Source organism: Aythya marila, assembly GCF_965140915.1.
Source record: "Aythya marila genome assembly, chromosome: 10".
In the NCBI taxonomy this organism is placed as follows: domain Eukaryota; kingdom Metazoa; phylum Chordata; class Aves; order Anseriformes; family Anatidae; genus Aythya; species Aythya marila.
This window is the reverse complement of record NC_139051.1, coordinates 1,140,145-1,168,023: the sequence shown is the minus strand read 5'-3', so window position 1 is coordinate 1,168,023 and position 27,879 is coordinate 1,140,145. Positions and strand designations below refer to the sequence as shown.

At 42.2% G+C, this 27,879-nt stretch overlaps 1 protein-coding gene across 2 annotated transcripts in view; it reads left to right on the top strand.

Annotated features, from left to right (window-relative positions):
- The window catches only part of GRM7 (glutamate metabotropic receptor 7), a gene marked incomplete at its 3' end in the record, with an annotated part of 262,405 nt that overhangs the window by 155,432 nt on the left and 79,094 nt on the right, over nt 1-27,879 (top strand). For both annotated transcript variants that reach the window (XM_082767793.1, XM_082767792.1), the window contains exons 5-6: nt 11,741-11,881; nt 24,505-24,705. In XM_082767793.1, coding sequence (XP_082623919.1) covers nt 11,741-11,881; nt 24,505-24,705 — 342 coding nt within the window. The remainder of the gene's footprint in view (nt 1-11,740; nt 11,882-24,504; nt 24,706-27,879) is intronic.

Here is a 27,879-nt window from a genome sequence, read left to right as displayed (position 1 = left end):
TATTTCAGGTATTTATGTTCTTTCTTGTACCCTATTAAAATCTGAATTAAGTAGCTCACTTGCAGAGGGCCAAGTGCAGAGTCTAATACCACAACTTCAATTTGTAGAATTAAATTGGTGTGCTTTTAAGAATAAAAATAAAAAAATCTAAATCACACCTGAACTCAATCTCCCTGGAATTCAGATGATGTTTTTGGCTTTGGCAATGATTTACAAATGCTGATGTGTCAATCCCCAAGGAGAGAATACTTGTCTCAAGTATTGCCACTTGAAATTTTGGGAAGCCACACAGATGTTCATCTCCTCATTATGGAAATAATGTATTTGGTTAATGTGTTGGTATGAAGAGAGGGGAATACAAATTATCTTGCAACTCGAGAGCCATTTAAAAGTTTCCTTATGTTCAGGCTGCCTTCTTTATCTCTGCCAAGGCGTTTCTGCTGGGACAGGTCCTGCAGCCTGTGTGCTTGGCAGGGATCCCCTGGCTGCAGGCTGTGCCCGTGTCCAGCAGCTCTGCTCTCGCTGGTGCTCCTCACTGAAGGACGAGGGCCTTTGGTGACCCTGTGCCAGCCAGAGGAGTTTCTGTTGGATGTGTCTTTGCAGGAGGTCTGTGTGTAGCCCCGTGGAAGGGAGAGGAGGGGGAAAAGCAGCAGAGGTGATCAAAGGATGAGGAGCAGGTGCCTAGAGGATGTTCTGCTCCTGGAATATTTAAATCAAAGTGGAAAGTCTTTCTCTTTTCCCTGAAATGCGTGCGGTGTCTCAATTACCAGTGACTGGGGGCAATGCAGTTGTTTCTGTGTGGGTCTGCGTGGTCTCGAGGGTGGCGAGGCTGGGCTGCGTGATCACACCAAGTCTCCGGGCTGCAGAAACCTGAATTGCTTTTTTTTGTCTTTGTACATGTCAGGCTGAGCGCTTGGTTTTGATAGCACCTTGTAGTTTGACATGACTAATGCGCACAGCTGGAGTGAGTGCTGGAACGGTGTTAGCAATATCAGCTGAGGGGGCTGGGGAGAGGGAAGGAGTAGTTGTTGCACTGCTGTCTCCCGTCTTGGTGTGCTCTAGCTGCACAGCAGTATTAAAACCTTCCTATGATTAAGTCATTTTTCAAAAATAAAGAAAGCAAATATATATTTTTTTTCTTTCTGAAGACTTCAAAAAAAAAAAGGGGGGGGGGGGGAGTACATAGTGGAGATGTCAAGGAATATTTTTGGGGGGGTTATTATCTCAAGGGGAACTTGAAAATAAGACTGCTAGTGTCTATAGTAGTTTAAAACAAGACCTGCTGGCTACTTACAGCCAGTTGTTCTCAGTCTCTTGGCTGCTCTGCATAGATGAGCGCCGCTGGGGCTGCTCGCACTTGCAAATGCTGCCATGTATGCTGTGGAAATGGTGTTTCTGCAGGAAAATGTATCGTGTTAAACAGCAATTTGAAGGAATGCTGTTACTTTCCCCCAACCAGTGTTACCATGTCAACAGATTTTTATTTTTTTAAACAAAGCAGCCCTCAGTGTCTGGTTTGTGTGTGAGTACAGCTCTGTGTGCACGCGTGTTTGAGGACACACGGATATGTTTGCATGTGGGGTGGCTGTCCCTGTGGATACGATGACACCAGCTACACACGCATAAACACCGAGAGCAGACCCTGCATGCTGGAGGAACTGCAGGCAGGGCAGGTGAACAATGTCTGACAACCAGGAAGCAAGGGGCAAAGCCTCACCTCAGCATAGACCTGGCCATGCTGGGGGCACCTCAGCCCTGTCAGCACCACTTGTGCCTCACCATGGGCAGGAGAGGACGGGCTGTGTGTTTGATCCCATTTTGTTTGCTGGGTTTCACGTCTTGTCATTAGTTTTAACCTGCTGGTTGCGTTTAAGGGTTACTCTGGCTGCTGCATCACAATGTGGAGGGATACGTGTATTTTTATCCATATTTTAAATTATGCAAGCAGACGACTTGAGTTTAAATGCTTTTAAGGATATGCGCTGTGCATTTTGTCTGCTGCTGCTATCAAAGGGGAGAAAAGCACTCTCACATGTTCTGCATTTAGACCTTCTGTATCTCTCTGATTTCACCACTCTACATTATTAAAATGAAATGGGCTGTCTGCAGAGCGGCTTCTCACATTTGGGGGAAAGGGTGGGAAGGAGGAACCCAGAAAAGTGCTGGGAAGAACACATCAGTGCAGGCAAGGGAGTTTACTTAGGCACTTAATTGCAAATGACAAATTGAAATAACAGCTTAGACTTTAGGGGTAACTATTCCTACTAGGAGAATAGGATCTGCTTTCTCTCCCGTGGCCGGACTTGCCCCTGATTTGCTCCGTGCCCTGGCTCAGCCCCTGTTTCACTCCACTGGAGTCCTGCTGTTGCCAGAGGAGATCAATGCAAAAGCTGATCTAGCTTCCAGCAGCAGAAAGCAACAGATAATTTCAAGAAGACTGGGTATGAAGGTGAGAGGAGAAGGTGGCTATTAACTCATCACCTTGTGATACATTTAAAAAAAAAAAAAAAAAGGCATTTTAACTCACCTTCAGCTGTGAGGAAAAGACTACTTCCAGGAGAAGGTCCTTGCAAGACAAATATCTCATTTCCAATAAATGGGCAGCAAGATACGGTGAGTTACTGGGAGGCATTCAGCTTTTGGATGTATTCTTAAAGCTGTTAGGTTTGGCCTGAATCTGATGATAGTCTTTACAGCAGATACAGATCCTCACTAGCAAGAGAGGGCATATGTGACTCTGCACATTGCACTTCATAAAAAGAATTATTCATTCCAGCAGCAGGAGTCATTTGAATAAGAAGTGGAGTATTCAGTTGAAAGGAGAGCACAGTGTACATAAAGCAGCCTGGGTGACTTATATGGGTGTCAACTTAGAAAGTCCCTCTGTGGCCTAAAATACAAAAATCTTGTGCATTATCAAGCCTGCAGTTATTAGGGGGAAGAGAGCACAAGCCTTCATCTTCTGTCCTGTAACAACTCTCTTAATGCTCTGAGGCATGGATTTGGTCTTTTTCTTCTTATAAAGAAAACAGTGGTTCCTTTGGGTAAAAATATTAGTCTCCTGCTCTGGTAAGGGGATGTGCCATCCTGAGGACCATGGAAGCAAGAGATGGGGATCAGCTCTTTATTGCATGTGTGTCCAGTGCCTGCTGCAACAGGAGAAGTCTCATTCTCAGCTGATATGGCAATAAAAATAACAATAGAAGAAATAAGTTTAGCATTTTCTACTAACTCTTATATTGATATAAATGGGAGCTCTGTGACAGTAAGAAGTGCCTGGAGGCCACAAACTGTGGAATAATGAATAATAATATACTTGTGTATTAACCTTCCTACTATAGTGATGTCTAGACACCACCTGGGTCATGATCTCATTGTCATGGCAGCTGTATAATTTTATAAAAGTGATAGCAATGATACTTAGCCAATAGATATCTATTTCCATAATAGAAACATTATAGCTTAAGCCCCTGGCTTTGCCCTAAGGATGGCAAGCTGAATTTCCTTTATCCATGACGTATGTATAATGTATAAAAAAAAGATGTCAAACATGACATTAACTAAAATACCCCTTTTCACTGTTTCTACCAGGAAGTATTAAAAAATAAAGCAAATGCAAAGCATTTTTGTCATGAAGGAAGTTAAAAAATTCACTATGCTATGTTCTTTTATTGAGGAAGTCAAGAAAATATCTGTAAACTCAACAGTTCCATAATAGTACATAGTATATATCTTGGGCAATGTAATAAAATCTGAAAAAAAGACTGGCTGCCTTAAAAATTGATCTTATCATTCCATGTCTAATGCTTTTAGTCCAGATTTAATGTTGGTAAATTAAACTACTTTGGCTTGAAGGCTAAAGAAATCAGAAAATTGAGTAGCTGCTTTCAACTCACTTGGCATCAGTAACCATAGAAAGTGATGATTTACTATCTGGGTAAATAAAATTTGTGTAGCTGGCCATCATTGGTGTGGACATGCTTTGGACAAAATAGAAAAGAATACAAATATCATAAACTAATGAAAACTGCTCATGAAATTAGGTCAATATGTTGTATTTGCTCACAGACCACGTGGGCTGAGAATGAAAACACTTCAGGCACAAGAGAAATGTGGTAGGTCAAACACTGATTTTATGACTTTCCTTATTACATTACAGCCACCAATGGCTCAACTGCTCTCACAATCATTGCTGGTGCATGAAAGCAGTGCTTCACAGCATATACCAGTGATGTGGCACGGAGCAGTGGCATAGAAGGCTTATTTGGGAATAATATCGGCTGCCTTCATGCCAATCATGCGTTGCCATCGTGGATCTCCCCCAAAGCAGCCAGCCCAGCAGTCCCTTTTGGTGATATTGGAAACCACATTTGGCCGCTACTGGTTTCACTGGAGCCAGTCCAGCATTGGATCCCCCATTTCCATCTTGTCCTAGGGAGCTGTTTGGTTTTGTCCATGCCTTCCCCTTCATGGTAGGGGTGAGCAGGACTGCTGTGGAGGGGGCACCTCTCCCTGCTGCCCTCTCAGGTATGTGCCTGGTGCAGTCCCCACCATGAGTGCCTCATCTGTGATCCTGTCTTTCTCTCCCCTGCCCCTAAATGCAGCTGACCGTGGAAAACTGCATCATTCGTCCCGGAGCCTGGTTTAGCCTCCAAAGCACGTATAATTCCCTCAGCCATCTCTGCCAGGGAAGCTGAGCATTATGCTTTCAGGCAGAAAATGGGCAGCACGTAGTAACATCAGATGGAAGGAGAGATGAGAGATTAATGTTAGAAATAAATCACTTGGGGTTTCTTGGTGTAAAAAGCAGCCACAAGTTAGCAAGCCTCATTTTCCAGTCGAGAAAAAGCCGCGGCTCTCAGCATCGCCAGCTCCTCGGCACGGTGCCGCCTGCCTTCTGTAGCGGTGCCCTCGTCCTGGAGGACCTGGGGAGCGTTTCTGAGAACTGCTGGGGAGGTTGGATCATTTCCTCAGAAGGACTGCATGCTGTGCTGCTGTTTTCATATTGGATTACTAGCCATGAACAGCACAGAAAAAAACACCCAGATAAAACTTGATGTGCGGAGCCTAGTTCCAGCTGGCTGTGGGATGAGCCCCCTGTCTTCCCATGGTAACTTCTGGGTTTGGTCACTGATGTGCTGCTGCTGATTCCTGTCCTGATCATTATGTGCTTACGTGGGCCCTGAGGGTTCCTCCCTGCACTAAGCAGGAGAACACCCAGAGGGGCTCAGGATTTGGGGGCATTGGAGCCCAGCATGGCTCCAGGTCTCTCTCCCCAGATGGATGTCCCCAGCTATTCCTCATGCTAGAGACCTGGTCCCTCTCCCCATGGCCCAAATCTTTTAAAAACTGTTTCTTCACCATGTAATTATTTTATGTATTAATCCCCCAGGGTAGAAAATAAACCCATTAGGTAGTATCATTTTTCTCTGTGTAAGAATAATGATTTAATCAAATTGCAGGGATTTAAAGTAATGAGACTTAGTTTCATTTGTAAAATCTCTTAAAATAACTATCTATATCTCTTAGAGGTATTTGCTGAAAAAGTAATTTTCCTAAGTATGATATATGGGCAACGTTGGGAAATCACTAAATCTTGCCACACGAGTGTAATACTTGGCCGTGTACAAAAGTAAAAATTGATTATTCATACTTTTTACATTTAAGTATCCAGCTCTCTTGGTTGGGTCATCGAATTCTCTGAACCCAAACTCATAGTTTGTATTCAGCATTATGCACTTAAGTTGCCTTACTGGCTTCAGTTCAAACAGGTTAAGCTTGAGCCCATTCTTAAAGTTTATGGAGAGTGCATTTGTGTGTTTTCAATTTTTGTGGTTTCTGAATTATATTAATTCAAAAAACATCTAGAATTAAGTGTGCATTTAAGATGTCCCTCCAACTCTAAACCATTGGCTCTGGTGGGATTGTTTGTGTTTATAGTACATAGTGCTGGGTGCTGGAATAAACCACACAGCCAGCAGAGCACTCAGAGGCTTCCAGGCATCCGCTCTTGGGGCTGGGAATGGGGGCAAGAGAAGAAATTAGCAACAACATGCAGAGTTTCTAAGACAGCACTGTTATCTTCTCTGGTTTGTGTATAGTATTTATATTATTTATAATTTCTGCTTGAAGAAAGTCAGTCGTAATTAGTCAGAGCAAATGTGCTGGCACAGTGATGCACGAGGTGCTGGAGTGATAAGAGGCAGAAATCCCTCCGACGCGGCAGGAGTGGCGGTGTGTGGGCCCGCTGGGTGCAGGGGACTGCAGGAGGCCGGGTACCACGCGTGGGAGGCCCTGGCCAGCGGAAGCTTCATCTTTGGGTGGAAAAATGCACCAGAAATTGCTTGACAGCCCAATGGCATTTGAAACGGTTCATATCCAGCAAGCTGAAGAAAATGAAATCAGACTTTGTGTTGATGTGAAAGTTGTCACCATACTTAAACAGAAGAAGCTGTTGATTGCCATGATGGGCAGGAATGTGTTACAATAGTCCTAGCTATTAATTAAACTCATGGTAAATAAATCCGTACGTGCTATCTTACAATAATTACATGGCATAGTTCTCTCCCTAGTCCCGCCATAACTTTATGATTAGTGTTCAAAATACAATCATAATGAACACAGACTGTTCGTTAATAGAAATGTGAGTCATGAAACTCATCATGGGATTTGTGATGTTTAATTATAATCCATGACAAGGTTGGTTGCAAGGCAGCAATATTGCCACCCCGGTAAATGATCAGCAATGTCTTCTGAGAACTGAATACTTGGGTTTTGCTTACTTATTAGACATGTATCCAATGGAAAGTGTATAAATAGTAAGATTTTCAAATTATCCTATTTCCTCTTAGAAGATTATTTTTTTCAATTAGGTTTCTTAAAAATTTTATTAAAGTGTATCTAGCACAATTACCCTTCCAAAAATATAACAGTGGGAAAAAAAAAGAAATGGCAGTGATTGCTGTCTCAAGGCACAGAGCAGTGAGTGTGGTGTGTTGGACAGTTTATTTCAGATAGCAATAATAACTTTGATAGCTTTCTTGTGAATGATGTCAGGATTAAAAATAAAATAAATAAATAAATAAATAAAAATCCAGGAGCAGAGGGATTCCAGTGAGCATTCTGTACCAACCTGTAAATGAATGGAGGAAATCTCATCTACTGGACACTGCACAGGTTTACACCAGATGATGTTAAACACTGTAGTTTTACCCTCTGGTCTGTTGTACCCGGCTGTGCACGTGTGCGTGCACTTTGTGTGATGCCCTCTGGAGGCCCTGCTCAGGTTGTGGCAGCAGCACTCTGACCTGTGCTGCAGCCAGCTGTGCCAGGATCAGAAATGGGTGTCTGGTGTTCCTCCCAGTAAGGAATTAACAGAAATCTGGCCTGCTGCTTAACTTCATCCCTCTGTCAGTCATTTGCCTGCTTGGCTCGTTCAATAGAAAATAATGATAAAAAAATGTTGACTCTCTAATAGGGATCTGTCTCCCGTCTTGAGAATGGGGTGGGATCATTAAAAAATCAATGAGAATGTTATTATTTGTTATTAAATCTGTAAAGGTTTGGAGTAATTCTTATGGAATTCTATTACAGTTTTATCAAGACACATTGATTTTATCTTATTAAGCTGTAGAGCACTTCTCCCAGAGGTCACTTACTTTGGCACATAGGTAAGGTATATTATTTCTCTTCCTGAACTATATATATTGCAGATCTTACGATGGAATATCCCCTTAAAAATGCCCATTTAATTAGGAGTAAAACTAATACAAGTAGGTTTACAGGAAAAGAGGTTTGGCTGGCAGGTACCAAAAAGAAAATTTAGGAAGTTCTCGTAGATCTTGACTCATCCACGTGAATGTTTTCCTCACAGTGGTTTAGCTCAGAAGTGCAGAAATTGTGTTGCCCTTTCTGGAGGCAGTGCATACAAGAATTTCTCATTAACGCTGTGGAACAGCCATGGCAGAAAAGTTTTGGTACAGGCTTTCCTTAAAGGCTGGGAGTCCCAGGTTAGGTACCTGCCTCAGAATAAACACCTGGGCAGAGAGGGTGTGAGCTCTCTGTCTGACAGGCTTTTGTTTCGAGCTATGAGGACAAGGTTAAGGGCAAGGCAGCCCCGCTGAGGACATGGCGATGACACACAGGTAACATCCAAACTGCCTTCAGCCTGTTTCTGGAAGATTCCAAATATTTTTTTTTATTTCTTTTTAGTAAACTGAGAATTAGAAAACTATGCATTCTGACTGGGTCAGTAGTACACCCAGCTAACACAAGGAGACAGGCTGACCCCACTCCTAATCTTCTTTCCTGTTTGAAAGCATCTGTTTATATGCTGTCTATTTTTATCCCATACTGGATGGGTTGCTATGCTAATTTGATGAAGCCATGTGTTTTTCCTCTGACTCCATTTCATTGTGTGGGGTGCCAGATTGAGTCAATTTATTTCAGAGAGATAAATTGTTGGCTGCGGTGTGAGGAACTGTTGTTTTCCTCTTTCAGTGGAATATGTATTTACTGTAACTTCTAACTGCAAAATCAAAAGAAATGGAGAAGGTTTACTGCCTGTAATGCTTGGTGATTCTGTTTCCACCCTCTCCTGTAATGCTAGTGCAAAGTGCAAAGCTAAGTGAAGGGACAAAACGTAAATTCTGAGATTTGTCTCTTCAGTGGATTTGCTCTTTTCGGGATGTCAGATAACTTACTCCTGGGCATCTCAGTGTGCAACCAGCATAGTGATCTTTTTTGTACGGGTTTCAGATTGTCATAGTCTGAATGCTTCAACAACCATCGTCATAAAATTCAGAGCTGTCTTGTAACCTGAACTTGAAATCTGGTTGCAGTTCTGGAAGGTTGCATTCAAAATGCTGAACCTAGGCTGTCTCCATATGCAAAAGCTCTGATGTTGCTCATTGCAAACTGAAGACAACCTGAAAGACATAGGAAAACTCCTTTCTATTCAAATATACTTGTTACAAGAATGACATAGCTCTGAAGCAAATGGGCACAGCCCCCTTACTGCCCAATGTCTGTCAGATTTGGGAAGTGACTCTAATGACTGTACAATACTGTAAGAATATATCTGTTTTTACTCACCAGTACCTGCAGGCTACAGAACCAACTATGTGCTGAGCTGGGAAGGTCTGGGTGCTGTTGTTGACTTTTCAACTGATCTGTGAAATTTTCGGCAGGAAATTTGTCTTGATCGTGCCTTAAATTTCCTTGCTCCTATAGCTAGAGTAGTACAGTTGACCAGGAATAAGTAATAAAAATTTTTGCCATAAAATGGACAAAACTGCAATGGACATAGAGGTGCTGTAAGTCATACCTGTTCTTTGATGTTTGATCTGTGTGCTATATGTGTACATGGTACCTACATGCATATATATGTATGTAAACTAGTGCTGAAATCCTATGTAAAATGGAAGATACTCGGCAGTAGCACAAAGAAATACCATGAAAGCATTTAGGAAACTAAGTTATGCTGTGAAACCTGGAGACTGTAGTACAGCATTACTTGAACAGGAATATGTTCATTTTGAGCTAAATATCCCTGCTGTAGCACAGGACTGAAGTGACTACAAGGGGTTATACCTGTATCTGACAGACATCACCTTTACTTGTGTTCTGCCCCTTGCAAAATGCTGTAGTGCTGGTGTTTTCATGTTTATTGAGAGTGAAGAATGGCCTTGTGTGAGCACCATCCTGTTATTTTTCCTCATTTCCCGCTATGGTCATAGGCTTCTCTCCTGTACACGTTGAGGCACTATTATTTTGCTTCACATGGAACATTACACAGAGATTTCAGCTGCAAGGAGCCTGTACCCTGGCTGTGGGGTGGAACAACAGTTCTCTGCTTTTCTGGTATCATCTCCAATGCAAAGGTGATAACCCTATGAGCCAAAACCACTTTGTGTCACGCATGTACTACTCTTCCTTCTGGATGTACTAGAGAAAATGACTTCTGTTGGCTACAAAAGGAAAAAGAGGTGTTGTGTATGGATGCGTGCGCACGCACTGCTTTATCTGTCCCCGTGTAAATATTTTCTTTGCCACACAGACAGGCAAAACCAAAAGCATACTGGGATAATAAATAAATAAAAATAAATTTTAAAAGGGGGATAGAAGCAGGATTTCACTCGGATGGCAGGCAGCTGGGAGCCTGAGGCAGGCTGTGCTGTTCAGCTTGGCTGGAGCCTCCAGAGCGTGGAGCGCGGGCGCTGCTGTCCGGGAGCGGGCAGCGATGCCTCTGCATGCCCTGTGTGCACTCAGGGGAGCTCTGCTCACTGCAGTACAAAGGCCAGGTTTCTGGCGTCGTGCTGGTACTTGGGATATCTGCCTATTGATTTGCAAGTATTTGCATGCACAAAGATTCCTGCAGGCTCCGAGGAGTTATCTCGACTTTGAAAGAGAATGGTTGATAGAAGAGTGCTTAAATACAGCATCGAGCAGCAGTGCCCCAGGTAATTAGTGATGTGCTCTTCATTTTAGTCTAAATTACTGTTGCTTATTGGGAAAGTAAATGTTTATCTTAGGGATTTTTATTGTGAGGAAAAATCTGTTAAAATCAGTGTGGTCTTTGAAAAGTATTGTCTGGACTGCTAAAGAATATTTGGCTTGGTTTGAAACTACAGAATGTGAAAACTTGAAAGAGGAAACTCCTTCACAATGGCAGCTCAAATGAGTTACCAGTATTTAATGAACTGTATAACGTTATAGTACAGTTCTACAGTTCTACTCTTTTTTTTTTTTTTTTCTCCTCCTGGCTTATGAGTCTTTGGATATTCATTAAAGAAAATACACATATAGAAAAAAAGATGTACAGATGAAGAAAAGAAAAAGATAAACGCGTGTATGGACATATAGGTGTGTGTATTATTATCTATATTGTGTGTGTGTATCTATATACTTATGAAAAATATCAAAGCAAAATACTTTTTTCTGACAAGTTATTGAGGTGCTAAACAGAGAATATACGTAAGATTCACATGACAACTGTGACCTAGCTGAAGCTACACGGTTATACAATATTTTCTTTCAGAGAATACCAAGTGCTAAGCACTTAAAAAACAAAACAAAACAAACCCTCAGGGATTCTGTTCCTCTCTGTGTTGCTTCAGCAATGACCTGACTCTGAGAGCTAAGCAAGGAAACCTCCCCACACTCCACCCCAACTGATTCATTGTCAAGGTGCCCAGTAAACACCGACACTTCACAGTCACCTCTTAGAAGTTTCGCGCTCTTAAGTTTCTACTTTTGGAGAGGAAATTAAGAAGAAAAATACATAACACAAAAACAGCAAGTTGTACAGATAATGGCCAATTGAGTGAGATGAAGCTGCCTTCTCAGGAGGTCTGGAGAGGTTAATTATAAAATTACAGTTGTATTGAGCTCAGTCAAGTATCAGCTGCACAAGATCATTTATCTTCATTTCTTATCTGTATATATCTAATCCATGCTTTTTGCTTGTAATTTTCTTTTAAATATTAATCTCTTCTCTATATATTTTATCTAGTTTTATAACTCTCAGTTAGTAGCAGAGTAATTTCCTTGCAAGGTGCAAGGAAATTATGAGATAAAACGTGCAAGTGATTTCCTTTCTCTCCCTGGCCATCTCATGTGGATAATGCTGCGAATGCGTGCTGGATGTCGAAGGAGGTGTGAACAGAGGCGTTGTTCCTCAGGATGCAGTACTTGTAGTGACACAAGACCTAGCTTGAGGTTTGTCTGTCTCCTTCTCCAGGGTTTGATGCCTACTTCACGTCCCGTACCCTGGAGAACAACCGAAGGAACGTGTGGTTTGCCGAGTACTGGGAGGAGAACTTCAACTGCAAGTTAACGATCAGCGGGTCGAAGAAGGAGGACACGGACCGTAAATGCACAGGTAACTTCGGTCACTTCACCCTCCTTGTGCTGCGGTGTGTGGGTTGCATTGGCATGGCCAGCACAAGGAAGTTGAGTTGCAGACACACTGAAAAAATAGATTAAATGGTTGTAGGTTTTAGAGAAAATAGAACGGCAGCATCATCAGCCATGCAGGATAAGAGTAGGTGGAGAGAGACAAAATTTCATTCTTCTTTCCTCCTTCTTCTGGCTTTCCATCTAGCAGGAAAAAGTATTTTCCACGGGACCCAGAAGGACTTCTGTTTGAGTGCAGGGTGGTTTGAGGGGGTGTTGGTTTACTTTAGATGGAGAATATTTGCACAGTTTGTGCCTTGTCATGTGTCTGCAGATCACAAAGTGGCCACCAACTATGTCAAAGCACCTTCTGCTCATGGGGCAGAGGAATGGTGTGCCTTTGGTTCTAACTTCTGGGGGGAAATGCACCTGTAGGAATGTATTACTAGTACAGGATGAAATACTTTAATTTTAGGTAGCATAAAATTGTTCATCAGATTTTTGTTCTCAATGTTACTGGAAAAAATGTGGATTAAATAGTTTCTTTCAGCCTCAGCTCAGTAACAGAGATGATGCACTGTCTGTGTTTGTGGCTCCAGTTCATCCCTTTTTGTAGCATCTTGTTTGACCTCAGTTATTTTTTGGTGGCTCCCAGATTTACCTTTGTTTTTTTGCCTTTTAAGGTTTTACTCACTATTTGAAATATATTTTCCAGAGATTTCTGTTTCTGATCCTGTGCAGGCTCAGGAATTTATTTTTGTGGTTGCAAAGCTGTCCAGGTACCAGCAGGAGTGATTTCGTAACGTGCCTCAATTCTGATCAGGACAATGTGTTACGGTGATGGGGGATGCTGAGTTTGGATAACTGTTTTCAGCTCTACCCTGGAAGAATTCTAGGAAGTGTTCCCTGCTGCATCTGCAGATGCTGCAGAGTCACCCAGTCATCTGAAGAAAACAGGGATGCACCCAGAAGTGCCCCAGTTGTGTTAAATGGCACCAGTCCCAGACCCCTAGGCCACCATCCAGCCAATTCTTCACCCACTGTGTGGCCCATCCCTCAGATCCATGTCTCTCCAATTTAGGGACTAGGATATCCCACAGGACAGTGGCAGCTGCTTTGCACGTAGAGGATGTTGGTTGCTCTTCTCTTACCCACCCACGCTGTATTGAATAATTGCGTTGAATTTTGATCAAAGAAAACTAGTTCATAGGAGGATATGTTTTACTTTGATTGAAAACTTTCCATATTTCATATCATCTGCTTCTGGTTTCAGTTCATGGTGGGAGTAGGAGTGTTGTGCATAGAAGCAGTGCGGTTACCACTGGGAATACATTGCCTTTAAATTTAGCATTTGGAATCTCCCTTTGAAGGCTGGAATTTGACTAAAAATCACTAAAAGATCTTCAGGGTGATCTCTCAAAGTTTATATTACTTTTATTGTTTCTGCCATTATTATTCTTACAAAAGGAGGTGACAGCTTGTGCTTTCTGATGTGAACATAAAATGGTGTTCTGCCTTCCCTCAGCTTAGATTTAGCAGAAACATTTATTTTCAATGGGTAACTTAGCCTATTGTGCTGATACACCACATTATAGCTGGATATTGCGCCAGTGACATGCTCTGACCTGACATCTTCCTTCCCTCTTCTACAAACTGAAGTAAATCATGCATCAGAAAAAGCATTAGCTTTGAATTATATTGCTAGTAGGAGAATCTTAATGTCCCACTGATGTGATAATATTATGAATGATCATCATTATTTTAAAATTTGATTGGTAATTTGTAATGCAGCGAGGTACTAGGCTACAGGCCATCGGTTTCTGACAGCACTTGTGCTGCTGAGCACTGGTGGGAGGCGCGGGAGGCTCCTGCTCCTCATCCAAGCCCTTGCATGTGGCAGGGAGCAGCTGATGGGGACGCACTTGGACGATGAAGAAAAGCCTCTCCAAGAGCATGTCCTGTGGGCAGCTTACCTTTTAACACTGCAACTTTTTGAAGTATTTCCACAACCAGGACTTTTAAGTTAATGTAATTTCCAGTTATTTAAGCATGGAAAATATTGCCCCAATTGGAATGGATAGATGTAGGATGAAAACATGTAAACTAATTTAGCATACTGTATCTTATTTCTAGACAAGATTAAATGCCACATATTGTTGTAATTAACACTATTTCTAGAAACTGACTGACTTTGACGTGGTTCAGGGCATGATCCAGTGCTGCCACTCTGTGCTGATGCCAAGAACACCTGCATTGTTGTGTGGGTTAATCTCTGTTGGGATGCAGGCCATTTCAAAGCAGCATGGATGTGAACAACAAACAGCCGAACCGATTGTTTTTCCCCAGAGAAGAGAAGGATCGATGCTGTGTGAGACAAATTGTGCAGCTTCAGCCAGGTGCTGCCGTCTGTGGTTGCCCAGGCCCTGGAACAGCTGCCTCTGCCCTTGAGGGGCTCTGTGATTTGCTCTCAAGGACACTTCATCAAACTGCACGGGAAGTCCAATGCAATCACTTGAAACAGCACAATAGTGCCAGGTATTGCTTTTAGACAGTTTGCTGGTTTACTTCTTGCTGCTCCAATAATGCTAGGGACATGAAAACGGGTTTTTGTGTGCATATTGTCATGATCCAGCTTGTATGTAAGTTGCAAATGGTTATTGAAATCAAATATGCAGTGCAGAATATTTCATGCCACGGCTCCCTGCCTCTCTGCAGACAGCCACGCCATGCCTGCAGGTGGCCACACTCCATGGGCACTCCCTTCTGCAGTACCATCATCTGCACGGGTGGGTGTGGAGAATTTCCTGCTCCAGAGGAAGCACCTGTGCCCACGTATATGCAAAAGAAATGCAAATAGTTTGAATACCCAGAGGCATCAGCTAGAGGCCCTGCATTTTTAATGAACCGCCTCCTTGGCATAGAATGCTATCAGAAAAGGAAATTGCAACACTTGACTGTTTTCACTTATTAAACATAGCTTTTAATTCAGACGGCTTTACACTCAAGGAGACTTAATGAAGTGATAGAAGGGTGATGTCACCTTGGATGTCATCTATCAGGATGTAGATTGCTCAGAGAGCTTTTCTAATTATCTGGAAGTGTAATCAGTCTGCAGGCACAGCCCAGATGATGGCTCAAACAATGACTTACTCTAAAGAAAATGCTGTGAGAAAGCTCCCTGCGAGCCGAAGTGACAGAAACTTAGCAAAAGGGTTTGTAAAAGAGAGACTGTAGTTCTTTAGGGTTTGGGTTGGAACAGGAGAACATGCCTCAGAGGGACCCAGCTCTACCTGCCCATGCAGCACAGGCGCTGCTGGCGTTTGGACATCCCAGGACCTCTGTGGGCTCTCCGTGCGTCCTGCTCTGAGCATCCTGCACCTCAGGTGTGAGAGCCCTGGGTGAGGAAATCCAGGTGCTGTGCCACGCGGGTTGTGGACACCTACCCCTGCCCATCCCAGGATGTCTCTGGGGCAGGGGGGAACACCCAGATAGCTTTGGCAAACCATTCAGTTAGCTGTGATCCTGTTTAAACTGGTTCATAGATGGGATTTGTTAATTATTATTATTTATTTTGTTGTTGTTGTTGAGGTTAAGGAAGCTTATGGAAATATCCTGTCTCTTTTTTCACCACCAGTCAAGATGGCTTGTACTATGGAGCCATATGTTTGGGAAAGAAAAATAAGGAGAAACAAAGGATATGGCAAATGGCTAAGGATATCAGAACATTATTTATAGTTTGATCACAGCAAGTGATCTAGTGCATTAATAGATTGGCAATGTGCAATTTACTATGGAAAGAAAAATAGTTCTCAAAATGCCATCAAAATTCCTCATCTCAGGAAAAAACAAATTCTCTGAAATGTTTCAAGCAACGTAATGGCATATGGCCAGTATCTAAAACATTTTTTTAAACAAATGCCAGGAGCCGTGGTGTGCGTGATTCACTTTTTATGAGATCAGCTTTATGGCATTCATTAGGTCGAACATCTTTTGGACTTCAGGATGGCAAAAGAACTGCACAGTTTGGTGTGCCATATAAATTGTGTCAGGGAGAGGGTCTGAATTTAGACTGATTGCCACTGGTGGTGTGGAGGGCTGCGAGAGCAGAGGGTGCTTCTCAAGGTCTGGAATGACACGTTATGTAAATGGGTCTTTGCTGTCTCTGAGACGCAAGGGTGAAAGGGGAGCCCCATCAGAAAGCTGCCCAGTTCTGGGAGGGGACAGCAGGGCTCTTCTCAGCACCACCTTCCCATCAGTGATACAGCTGCTGGAGATAAATGGATATCTCTGTGCCTGGGCCCTATATCAAATACAAGGAGCTCCTCAGGCAGGTTTGGGAGGGTCCAAACTAACTGCAACACATTTTTCTTCTGTCCAAGAATCTCTGGTTTGAAAAACCTTCTGCCTCTTGAGGGTGGGCTTGACATAAGCCTGCCTTGAAATGCACCTCCAAGGGTGCACAGGACTGAAGAGTTCAGTAAGTTCAGCTATCAGTCAACTTTCTGTGCATCAACACATTTATTTTTTTTCCCCTGTAAAACGGAGGAACTGTATCTCTCTCTGTAAAGCCACGATGGACAAATTGACATACTTGTAAGTGCTGTGGTTTAATGACGAAGACTAGAGGTCCAGGCTCTGTTGCTATTCCTCCTGCTATTTTCTTGTCATAGAACAGTTTAAAACTATATATATATATAGTTTTTTTTCCAAATATTGACCAGTGATGGTACATTCTTTTCTGCCTACCCAGGTCCTTTTATGATTGCCCATCATTTATAAGAAATCCTGCCTAGACAGTAGTCCTGGACTGTCGTCTAGCTCTAAGCAGCAGCAGTTCATCAAGGCACTGACAAGCTTTAAGTATTTCTGAAAGGTTGGTGGCTGTGAATCCCATATTCAGATCACAAAACAATTGCTCATCGGCCAAATTCTCCCCTCAAGTACCTTTCCCAGTTGCCATAGGACACAGCAGGATTTACACAGCTGTGTCTCAGGGTGGATTTTGTCCCAGGATTTTGTGGTGTGTGATTGATGATGTAGGCAAGAGCAAGAAAGCTTTTGGTTAGCACTTGTTAGAGACATGACTCTGCATTTTCTCCTCCCAGCTCCAAGATATGAAATGTGTGTTAATGCACCCATGTGCGAGGTATATCATATTGCAGTGCAGAAACTGTAAAGAGTAAAATTTATTTTCTTTTGCTTGCCCTGCTAGCTATGAATAAGGTTAAAGGGCAGACCAGGATGGAAAATTTATCTTCTCAATTACATCCTGTGTCCTGATGCTGGTAAATAAGTGCTCTGGGTAGTTATTTTTCTGCTTTGCTAGTATGGCCTGCTCTTCTTTTCTCAGGATGCCTGCATAATATTCCCTTGCCACTGAGTTGCTGATGTGAGTTTTTGCAATGTTTCCATTGACAACTGCTGCTGTCTTTTCTTCTTTCTAATGCTGATCGTCTTTCATGTCATATGTTATATTTGTTAGAGGGTACCTCTGAAACTGCAATGTTTAAGAAAAAAAGAGGGGGGGGGGGGGGAAATCCAAAACATCTCATGAATGAAACTATGTTCTCCATTAAACTGCTTCTTATCAAGTCCAGCTCATCTTCAGATGACTCCTTTGAGTTCTCTGGCCCAATACAGCTGTAGCTCAGAGATCATGAGGCGTACGTGAGGTTGCATGGTCAGGGAAAGTTTGACTTCAATTTGAAACCATGGGTTTCAGTTCTTTGTTCTCATAAGACACTGCATAGCATCTTATTTTGTAAATACTTCAACAGTCTTTGGTGCGTCTAAACATACCAACACTGACACCCGTGAGAAAGAAAAATCTTATTTTTTTTCTGAAAAATGTGATGTGTTCAGGAGCAAATGAACCATATCGTGCACTAGTGTGTAAGTTGACTGGCTATTTGCAACTATTTCTAAACAGAATATTCTTCTATACAGTATTAGATTGTCTAAGTATGCATTAAAACTTAATGACCTATGAACTTTCAATTCAAAAAGTTAATCTCATTTAGCATCATAGTACTTCAAAACATGTATACCTGAAATTCCTAAAAGAGTCCTTCAGTGCTTGATTCAGCCAACGTTAAACCAACCTTGAAGAGTTTATTCTTGGGGTAAACCAGTTTTATTGTTTTCTGAACTCTGTTAGATTTCCGAAATATATTTCTTAGCAATGCTTATATTTCTGGGCTTTCAAGATGATTTGACAGCAAAGCTCTGTGATTCAATGACTCTATCCTTGCTATTTATGTATATTCATTTATTTGCAAACTGTATTTTTACCCAGGTGCTTAAATATAAAGGTAGCTCCAATTTCAGACTTCTAATAGTTAAGCAGTGCTTTTTCTATGCATTTACTTGATCCCTGATTTCACTGGCAATTATTGCTGCAAGGAGATTTCTTCATTTGCACATTAGCACGTTAAAGCTGTGAAGTGTCTGTGACTTACATCACCGTTGGCTAGCCCGGTGCTGATTTTTTATGGCTGTAGTACTTCAGCATTGAGTATAAATGACATCTACTGCAGATGTTTTAATAGGAGTGCTGAATGCACAGCAACATCTTGAGTAAGAAAGGTCAGTTTTCTAATCTAAAATCTATTCTCTTAGATACACATACACACCTGAGAACAGAACTGTTACAGTGGGCTGAGTCAGTGTAATTGAGAAAAAATCATGATCTGACAGATGGAAGTGGAAGTAGCTTCACAAAACTCATTGCATGAAGTCTGTCTGCAGACTGCTGCAGACTGGGGTTGGCAGAGGAGCAGGCCTCCTAGCCTGGCCTCCGTGGCCCCAGAGACCCCAGCAGTAGCCACCATGGCTGCTGAAGTTTTGCCTGCTTTCAGGCCCCAGCCACTTCCAAGATTTTTATGATACTGAGGGATAAGCATCGTTTCAAACACATAGAATTAAAGATTTCACTAGTCCCTATGTCATGGATTATTATTATGCTCCTTATAATGTGATGATGTTATTTCTGCTGCTGGGATAGTCACGTTTCAGGTGGTGCTGCTGGGCTGTGCTTTTTTGGGCTTTGCTTATGAGTGAAGTCCAGTTGCAGCACAGGACTTTTCTGTTGTTGTTACCCTAGTAAGGAATGCATTGTAAGGCTGCAAGAGAGCCTGGTTTCCTAATTTTGATTAGGGAGTATTAGCTGTGTCGGCATAGTTAAAGCTGGCTACATTCACTTTTGGTGGGTTTTGGTGACTTAATCACTGAGTACAGTTGTATCTCCCTTTATATATCTTATGGTGATGTCTGACAGCAGGTCAATGTGTGCTAACTCAACAGAACCCCCATGCATTCCAGTTATAAAAGTCATCCCTGCTTGTTATCAGCACAGAGTAACTGGTCTAATTTCCACTTGTTACCTCTCCCTGTCAGAGCTACACGAGGCAGTACAGCTGTGTGGATCTGGGACGTTACAGAGGAGGAGCTGGAGACATGGCAATAAGGCACAAATGGGGTGCACCAGCACAAGGGAGGGTGCTCTCTTGTCCAGGGCTGTGCTGCTGCCCGGACCCTCCCTTATGCCACTCACCATCGCATGCAGGTGATGTTTGGGCTGATGTTTTCTCCTAGCACGGAAAGACATTGTTCAGTTAGAAGTAGAAACTTGAAAGTTCATCTGATTTCCCCAACAAACTCCATGGGGATTGAATTGATGGTGTTGAGATAAAGGCTTTTGTCTATAATGAGATCTTCTGAATTAGGATGGGCCGGATAGACGACTGTAACTACATAGCAGTATTATTGGATCTTGTATTTCTTTGTAAAAAGACAATACATGGATTATATTGCAAAGAGTCCTGATTGTCATACTCCTCATGTTTAAATTACAATATTTACTCTAGCATATTGTTAGCTTTTCTCAAGCTCTAGTATTCAGCTACTTTCAAATAAAGATCTTATTTGGAGAAGCCTCAAGATTTTACAGCTTCTGTGTGTACAGCAGTGCCTGTGCCGCGTGCGAATATCAGAGGAGTAATAGCTCTGATCCTGTTCTGGAGAGCCCTGGGTGTAGGTACTTGTCTGTTAAGATGGATCTGCTTGCTGTGCTGTTGTGCCAGTTTCTGGAGAGGCACAAGCACAGCAGCAGCTGCACTGGCTGAGCTCTGTGCACTGAAGCCTCAGTGCCATTAGGGAACAGCAAGTATGGGCACATAAAGCTAAGGCCTGGTCCTTCAGGTGCTGCAGCACGGCCATCCCTTTGCTCACAGGCCTCAGGCTGCTAAATGTGCTGTCGTGTGAAGAGTGCATGTTTTTCTGCCAGCACTGAGCCAGCTGCTGAATTCTGAGTTGTACAAGTAATGGCTGCTTGCTCAACACTGCGAGCATCCCGCAGCCTTTAACTTCTGTCTCTTGTTAATGATGGCTGTCACCGGGTCCTCAGCAGTATTATTACATAAATTCCTTTGAGAATGTGTTTAATCCTCCAGAAAATAAGCTGATGCCTCCATTCATCTGATATAAGCACTGAAGAATTGGGATTTTGATGTCTGTCCATTGTATGAATTGTGTGTCATAAAAAAGTCCTTGCAATGCTATTTACACTTCACATCGTATCCCCTACATTCGTGAGTATCAGTGAAGAGTCCAGAAAACTCAAGTGAAGGAGACAACGTGAAAAACCAAGCTCTCATCTCACTTCCTGCGCAAGGAAGCATTAAGCCTTGCGTTTGTGGCTGTGCAAAAAGTATGACCAGGAGTTCTTAAACTCCTTTCATTTCTGTCATCTGAAGGAGATCGTGTGAGAGGACTTCTTCATCACCGTATTCTTGCTGCTCTGTTGTTCCCCTCACCCCCTTTGTTGCAGTATTTTTCTCTTGTGAAGATTTGCCTGAAGCAGGAGACCAAAGCTGTTCAGTCTCTTAGGAATCACAATGATGAGCACTTGAGACTCTAGTGGGAAGTGAGGTTAAATTATTTGTCATCACCTTCAAACAGATCTTTTGGAAGCAAAAAATGCTCGTGTCAATAAATTGCTTTTGTGTTTCTTCCTTCTCCTGACATCCCAAGGTACTTCATTTCAAATCCATGGTACAAAAGTGCATTCTCTTGAAATCACTTTGTGTGCATGTGTCTCAGGTGTCAGCTACTTCATTGTTGAAGAAAATAATGTTATTACGTGGCTCCTGAAGATCACTAAGTTAGCATGTTGGGTTTTTTTAAGCGTGCTTTAAGGAACAGGGACACAAAGAACAGAAGACTTGCACATCACAGTGCAAATGAACTTTGTTTCCCTTCTGTGCTGCTTGGTGTCTTCTGATCACGAGTCGTCACTGTTTCTTGCTGCACCCAACACCTGAGTTCATCAGTGCTGAAGCTGCTGGTACGGCTGCTTTTGTCTGCAAGAAGCTAATGGCTTCTGTGGATTTCTTTCTCTTCCAAGAATAATTAATAATTGAATTTGTTTACAGTCATATACACAGCAGCTATTCCTAAAGCACAGGGTGTAACTTTCTGCAGATAAAGACAGCAAAATACTTGCCAAAATAATGCTGAAATTGGAAAATTAAATGTTAAAATTCTGCCCGTCCTGTTGGAGAGCAGACCTTGGGCCTGACTTGCTGCTTGCTGCCTTACTGTGATGTTAGTTTGGTGTGAACTAGAGGAAACACTAGAAAGCCCATTAATTTGGATATTTTTTTTTTAGTAATAAAGCCTGAAGGCTATTTGACATGTAAAACATGGCTATTGATTTGAAGGTGTTTTTGTTTTGTTTTTTGATTTTTGCTAGATCAAATTTAGGCCAAACTAATTGCACTGAAGTCCTTTTCTTTAAAACATAATTCAATCTGTGCTTGTAAGAACGATAGTATACTCTTTTTCATGTAAGTTCTCTAATTGTATAATGAAATTCATGCCTGCCTTTCTGGGTGGGTAGTTGTGTTTGACTCCCTAACTTGACTGGACACAAATCATGGATGTTTAATACTCAGTTAAATGGCTATTTTCAGTAGAGGCAATTCTCGTTACTGGAAATTCAATTAAGTTTTTCAAATCTAGTTAATTTCTTTGATTTTTGTGCTTTGAAATTGTTAACGTAGCTCTTTTTTTTTTTTTTTTTTTTTTTTTTTTTGTCTTTTAAGTGGATCTTGCTCAGGTTTCTTGTACAGTTACCTTCACTGCTAAAGGTTTTCTTTCTGCTGTGTATTCAGCTGTGCTTCTGGAACTTAATATGCCTAATCAGTATTGTTTGTGTGCAGAATTTAAATCCTAGATTCTCTTCCCTTGGCATGCATTTCTGTTGCATTGCTAATTTGGTTATGTAGCTGAGCTGAAACCACTTAAAAGCATTTTGCCTGTCAGGGCCTGGAAATGTAATAAGGTCTGTAATCAATGAGAGGGGAGTCAAATAATGAAAAGGACAGTATGTGAATCTTCACAGGCTGGAAGCTCTCACCCTGCTGAATTATTTGCAGTATTTCAATGTTTCCAGCATTGTAGTTGAAATTTAAAATTAAAAGGCTTTGGTAGAGGGAATGTCGACCCAAATTGCTAGGTTGGTAGTCTGAGACTTCAGTGCTGCAGTATGGTAATTAGGGAGTGAACCTATGAATGTGAAAAGGTGTAGATAATTAAACGTGTTCGTATAGGGGGTTATATTTTTGCTTACTTTCAGCCACATCACTCTTTTGGACAGGTTTAGATATTTCTTGTGTATCTCTGTAAGAAGGTGGTGATCTCTGCTTGTTAATAATTCTGGCCCACCACACCTACACTCAAAGAAGGAAAAAAAGATTGTTGGGACTGATGGGTTTCTGGCAATGTAGGTCAATTTTGGGTGTCTAGTCCTTCAGTGTCTCCAGGACAGGAAGGCATGGTGCAGAGGATGTGAGCTGCTGCCTGGTGCTGGCTGTGTGAGAACACGGCACTGCTCTGCGGGGAGGTGCTCAGGACGCAAAGCTCTGCTCCAGTAAAGCTGTAGTTCAGTAGCATGGGAGGCAGAGATGCAAACATACTAGCAGCAACAGGAAAATGGGCTTCTTGCCTCTGCTAAAATCATTAGTTCTCAGTCATTAACAACTTGATTTCCTTTTCTGATTGGTATCAATCAGCTAATTTAAATTCACTGGTCCCTATTTCTAATTAAGGATGTTACAATGGCATCTTTCCCATTTCTATCCCCCAAGTGAACACTCACTTTGAAAGTCCCTAAAATATCTGCAAGATGATTCTGAGGGTAATCTCTTAGTGCTGCTGGCAGTACCCAGACCTACCAGTACTGCGGGAGGGAGATCAGGGCTGATGTGAGGTTGGAAAGTGTCATGCTGCAGGTGGAACAAGTGGGCTGCAGTGCCCACGTGGAAAATAATAGATTGCACTTCTGCTGCTTTCATTGATGCAGCTCAGAACACTTAATGAGCAGTAATTATGTTTCACAAAACCCTGGTGAGATAGGTAAGTATAATCACAAGTTTGGCAGCTGGACAGATTGATCTATGCTGGTGTTACTCAGCCAAGGTAAGATGAGGTTCTAGCAGACAATTCAGGAAAAAAAAAGTCACAATTCTTAACCCATTGTGAATTGTTTTAGATTCTGAAAATACCATTTGGTTTGCTAATTAATTGCAGAGGCACCTGGTTATCTGCTCCTACAACAATAAAAACAAGAAAGCTGTCTTATCACCTGGTCTTACCATCACATCACCACGTGATGCTTTCATCTCAAGTCCGAGAGTGAATGTTTTGGGCACAAACATGTTACTTAAAGTATGACATTCACCTTTGTCGCTGCTATAGAGTTTTTTTGGGTCTCTGTGGTTTAATTTCTGCATTCCCATGTTCCATCTGCAAAATGCTTCCCCTCTCTCAGGCTTTTTATGCATTGGCCCATTGGATGAGAATATCACTGAGGGTTTGTGCTTTCTACCATGCTGGGTGCTGCGGTGATAAAGAAATGACTTTCAAAGCACTGCTTTCCCCCAGTTGCAGTTCAGATTGCATTAAGGGCTTGGATTCCTTAAGTCCTCAGCTGCTAAAATATTTTAAAAGCAATCAGTGGATTCTAAAGGACGTTTCAGTCTCTGCAGGTCTGGGGAAGAGGGGTGCATAGTTAACACAAACATACTGAGCTTCCCTACGGTACGTGAATAGCAGGCATGTGTGCTCGATTCTCCTGAGCACCCCTTTGGTTGCATCTGAAGTGATTCTTTCTTCCCTCAATCTGGCTCTGTCTTTCAATTAGAGACTGGGATTTGAAACAGAACAAAACATTAGACTTTAAAATACCAGCTGTGCTTTATTTTAAATGCTTTCTTCTTTCAAAGACGTACTTTGGGAGCGTGCAGAGCCTGGTGTTTTCTCTGTCTCTCTGAGATGGTCCCAGTGGGTTACGGTTTTGAGTTTGTGATTATGGGAGGATTTGTTTCTCTGGATTATGGTAAAATAACTTAAGAAGTGTTGATGATTCTAATATGAAGAAAGAAAGGTGACTTTTGTTTGTTTTAATTAGTAAAATCATAACTTGAAGTTTTGCATTGTATTGCCTACAACACATTTCTTAAATGGGCCCCAAGAGGGTTCATTTGTACCTGGCATCAGGCAAGTACTGCTCCTTACTGTCCTCTGTGTGTGTGTGTCTCTAACGTGCAGGGCAGGAGCGAATTGGCAAAGACTCGCACTATGAGCAGGAGGGGAAGGTGCAGTTCGTGATCGATGCCGTGTACGCCATGGCGCACGCGCTCCACCACATGAACAAGGACCTCTGTGCCGACTACCCGGGGGTCTGCCCCGAAATGGAGCATGCGGGAGGCAAAAAGCTGCTCAAGTACATTCGCAGCGTTAACTTCAACGGTGAGCTGAGAGACTGCTTCCTCGGTAGCCTATTGACTCATCTGTCTTTTCTTTTTTTTTTCATTTAATTTCACTTCATTCAGTTCAGATTAATGCTTTTTTTTAATAGCTTTTCTAGAGTTTGTGGCAGAAGACTGTGTTTATTTAGTGTCTATTTGAAAACATGTTTTAGCCAAGGCAAATAGGCTACTCCAGCACAGAGAGAGAAATTGTTGCCTTCCAAAGCCTGTCATTTCCTAGGGGAGAAATAGCTAAGTAAATGCCTAAGTTTGTCTTTGTTACGCCCATTTCTCTATATTGTTTCCTCTACTTGGAGAAAACTAACTGGGGGAAATTCTGGTACCCTGAGCCCAACTTAGTTCCATGCTCAAGAGAAGGGGGCTGATAAAGCACAGGTCCGTTTGCAGAATTTGAACTATAATTTAGACAGAACAGTTACTCCAGCCTTCATTCCTCTGCTAAGTATTTAGAGGAGATGAAACATCCCAAGAATGAGGATGGGGCAACTTTCTCTTTGCTTATCACATATCTGTCAACTCCTTCCAAGGGGGCAGTGGCGGTTGCAATACCAGCCCTAAGTTTCATACAGCACATTGGGCTTTCATTTATTTTTCTCTGCATTGCACTGTATGAACCAGGCCTAAATATTAGCAAAATTTCTCTGCCTCTGTATGTTTTACTGTAATTTTATTAGTTTCATTAACTAACACTCACCTCCAACTAGAGACAGCAGAGTAGATCACTTTCAGAGGTAGCATTACAAACCTAATGTTATTTCCCCATCATAAACCTTGCTAATGTACATACCAGGAGCTCTGACTGCTCTGTCCTATTTCTGTATAAGGTTAGAGATCTGAGATTCAACCAGAAGTTAGACCTCCAAATATATATGTAAAATAGATTTAGGAAAGCACTGAAAAAATATCCTTTTGAAACATGGGAGGTAGCCAGAGGTGTCGCTGCCTCGGAAGAAGAGTTTGTGAAAGCTTTGTATCCTCTTTGGACAGTGTGCAGAGGTGTTTCTTGCCATAATCTAGTAATAAACATTTTTATTAATAAATTTAAAGCTCACACACAACCAACAGGACCTGAGAGACTGAACAGTATGCACACAGATGGTATTTCATGATCAAGTTTGGTCGCTTGTGCCAAGGACATTTTTTCATTCCTGTATAAACAACCCTATGAAAAGCAAGGTGAATATCAGGAGATTGTAATTTCCTTCCTTGAAGCAGTGGTGTTAACTACAGCCAGGAGCAAATTTTGAGATGAATAATCTGAGAAGGCCTGAAGAGTTCTTCTACCTTCCTCATTGCGGAAGTTTTTTGGTTTTGTTTTTTCTTTCCCATAGGACAAACTCATATAGAAGCACAGCATTATTTAAAGCATCATGCCATGTCAGTTTTAGTGCTGGAGGACAGGTCATGGATCATCATTAGAGAGTTCTTGCATATACAGATGTTGAATATCCATCTAGTTATTTTAACAGAGCTGAGAAATAATTTGAGAGACTGGGTGCCCAGTTAATTTTGCCTACTGCCTAGCTCCAAGAATTGGTTTATTCTGACTTTGTTTTGCTTATTTCTGGTTTGGGGTTTTTTTGGTCAGGATTTTAAAAGTTGACTTTTTTTTTTCTCCATTTCTGATTGATTTACATGGCCATATGGTGTTTTTCTTTGCTTGTACACATGTAACTCACATCCAGCACAGGGACTTGAAATTACCATTCTCCTTCCCTCCAATGGAAAAAAAGCAAATGACTAAGTGAAAACAGTTTTAAAACTTTTAAATCTCTCATGGCCATCTAGCCTTAGCCATTTCCAATGGGAAAAGAATCACTTCCTTTAAGGTTTGGTATCCAGGTGTGTAGTTTAGCCTTTTCTTTTCACATTCAGAGTGCCTGATTGCTCATGGGTTTGCACACCCGTGTGCAGTGTTCAGCTGCAAGCCTTTTGGGGCTGGTTCCTGTGACTATGGAGGGAGGTTTTGTGGATCCTGCTGCTTTTCCATGTCATATAAAAGTAAATTCCCAGAGTTGCTGTGGGTTGATTCAGCCATCCCAGGGGCACAGGATAAAAAACCATCATACAACTCGCCAGCCAGCCAGAAAAATGCAGAGGGATGCGGGAATAGAAGAAGCTGTGCGAGAGGCTTCTGCAGGTCTGGGTGGTGTAGTGCTGTTTCGATGAAACCGGGGAACTCTGGGGATGCTGGTGCCCACATGTTCCTCGGCTGTCACACTGCAGCTGGGCTACTGGGCTTGCTTCAGCTGTCTCCATTTTAACCTTGCCCTTACCCTGCCCTTCTCTGGGTCACCAGTGCAGCCATTGAATTCTTCTTGGGGACAGGGATGGAAAACATCAGTTAGTCTGTGCTTAAAATCCTGTTCCTACTAGTCTTCTACCTCAATCTGCAGTAAAAACAGAGTAGAACAGTGGGAGTGTTTCGCACAAATTGTGAGCCAGAGAGGGAAAAATGGAGCCCATTTTCAAGCATTGTGAGCCCATGAGCTCAAGATCCTCTTTAGATGTAATAGATTTCTTTGTGACTGTGCAGCTGGAGCCACCCTGCATGTACCTGCTTCTGGAGCCTTTTCCTTGCACAGGTAATGACATTCATGCAGAAAGAGCTCAAGCAATCTTTAATGAAGAGACTGGATTTGTACTAGGAGCTCAGTATGAATTTTGATCTTGTCACATTATCTTGAGAACAAAAAGCCCCAAAATAGGGAAAATTTAAAACCCCAAGTGCTCATGCAGTGAGATGCTGAAAATCTCACCGTGCAAAGTGGTGCAGAGTGTCCCCAGTGAAAAAGGTAAAGGCTTTGTTACTTGTGAGCCCTTTGGGTCCTTAAGCTGCAGTCAGCATGAACTGAATAATAAAGAAACACCTTAGCTAGTCACACCTGGCTAGCACCCTGTCCTCCTCCTGTTAATTCATTTCTCATCTTGTGGTGATTAAGAGATTGAATTCATACAAATTCAGTCCGATCCTGTGTGTTTTTTTTCAAATGCATCCTGCAGGTGAATGTGTGTTATGTACTCCCCATCTGTGTAGTGCGAGGACAGATTATTTGTTGGGAACTGAAGATGAATTAAATTGTCACAGCCTCTGAAGGAGCAAGAAGCTGCAGCCTGCAGGCTACTACTCAGTTTCTGAAGTGCTTGCTGGAGC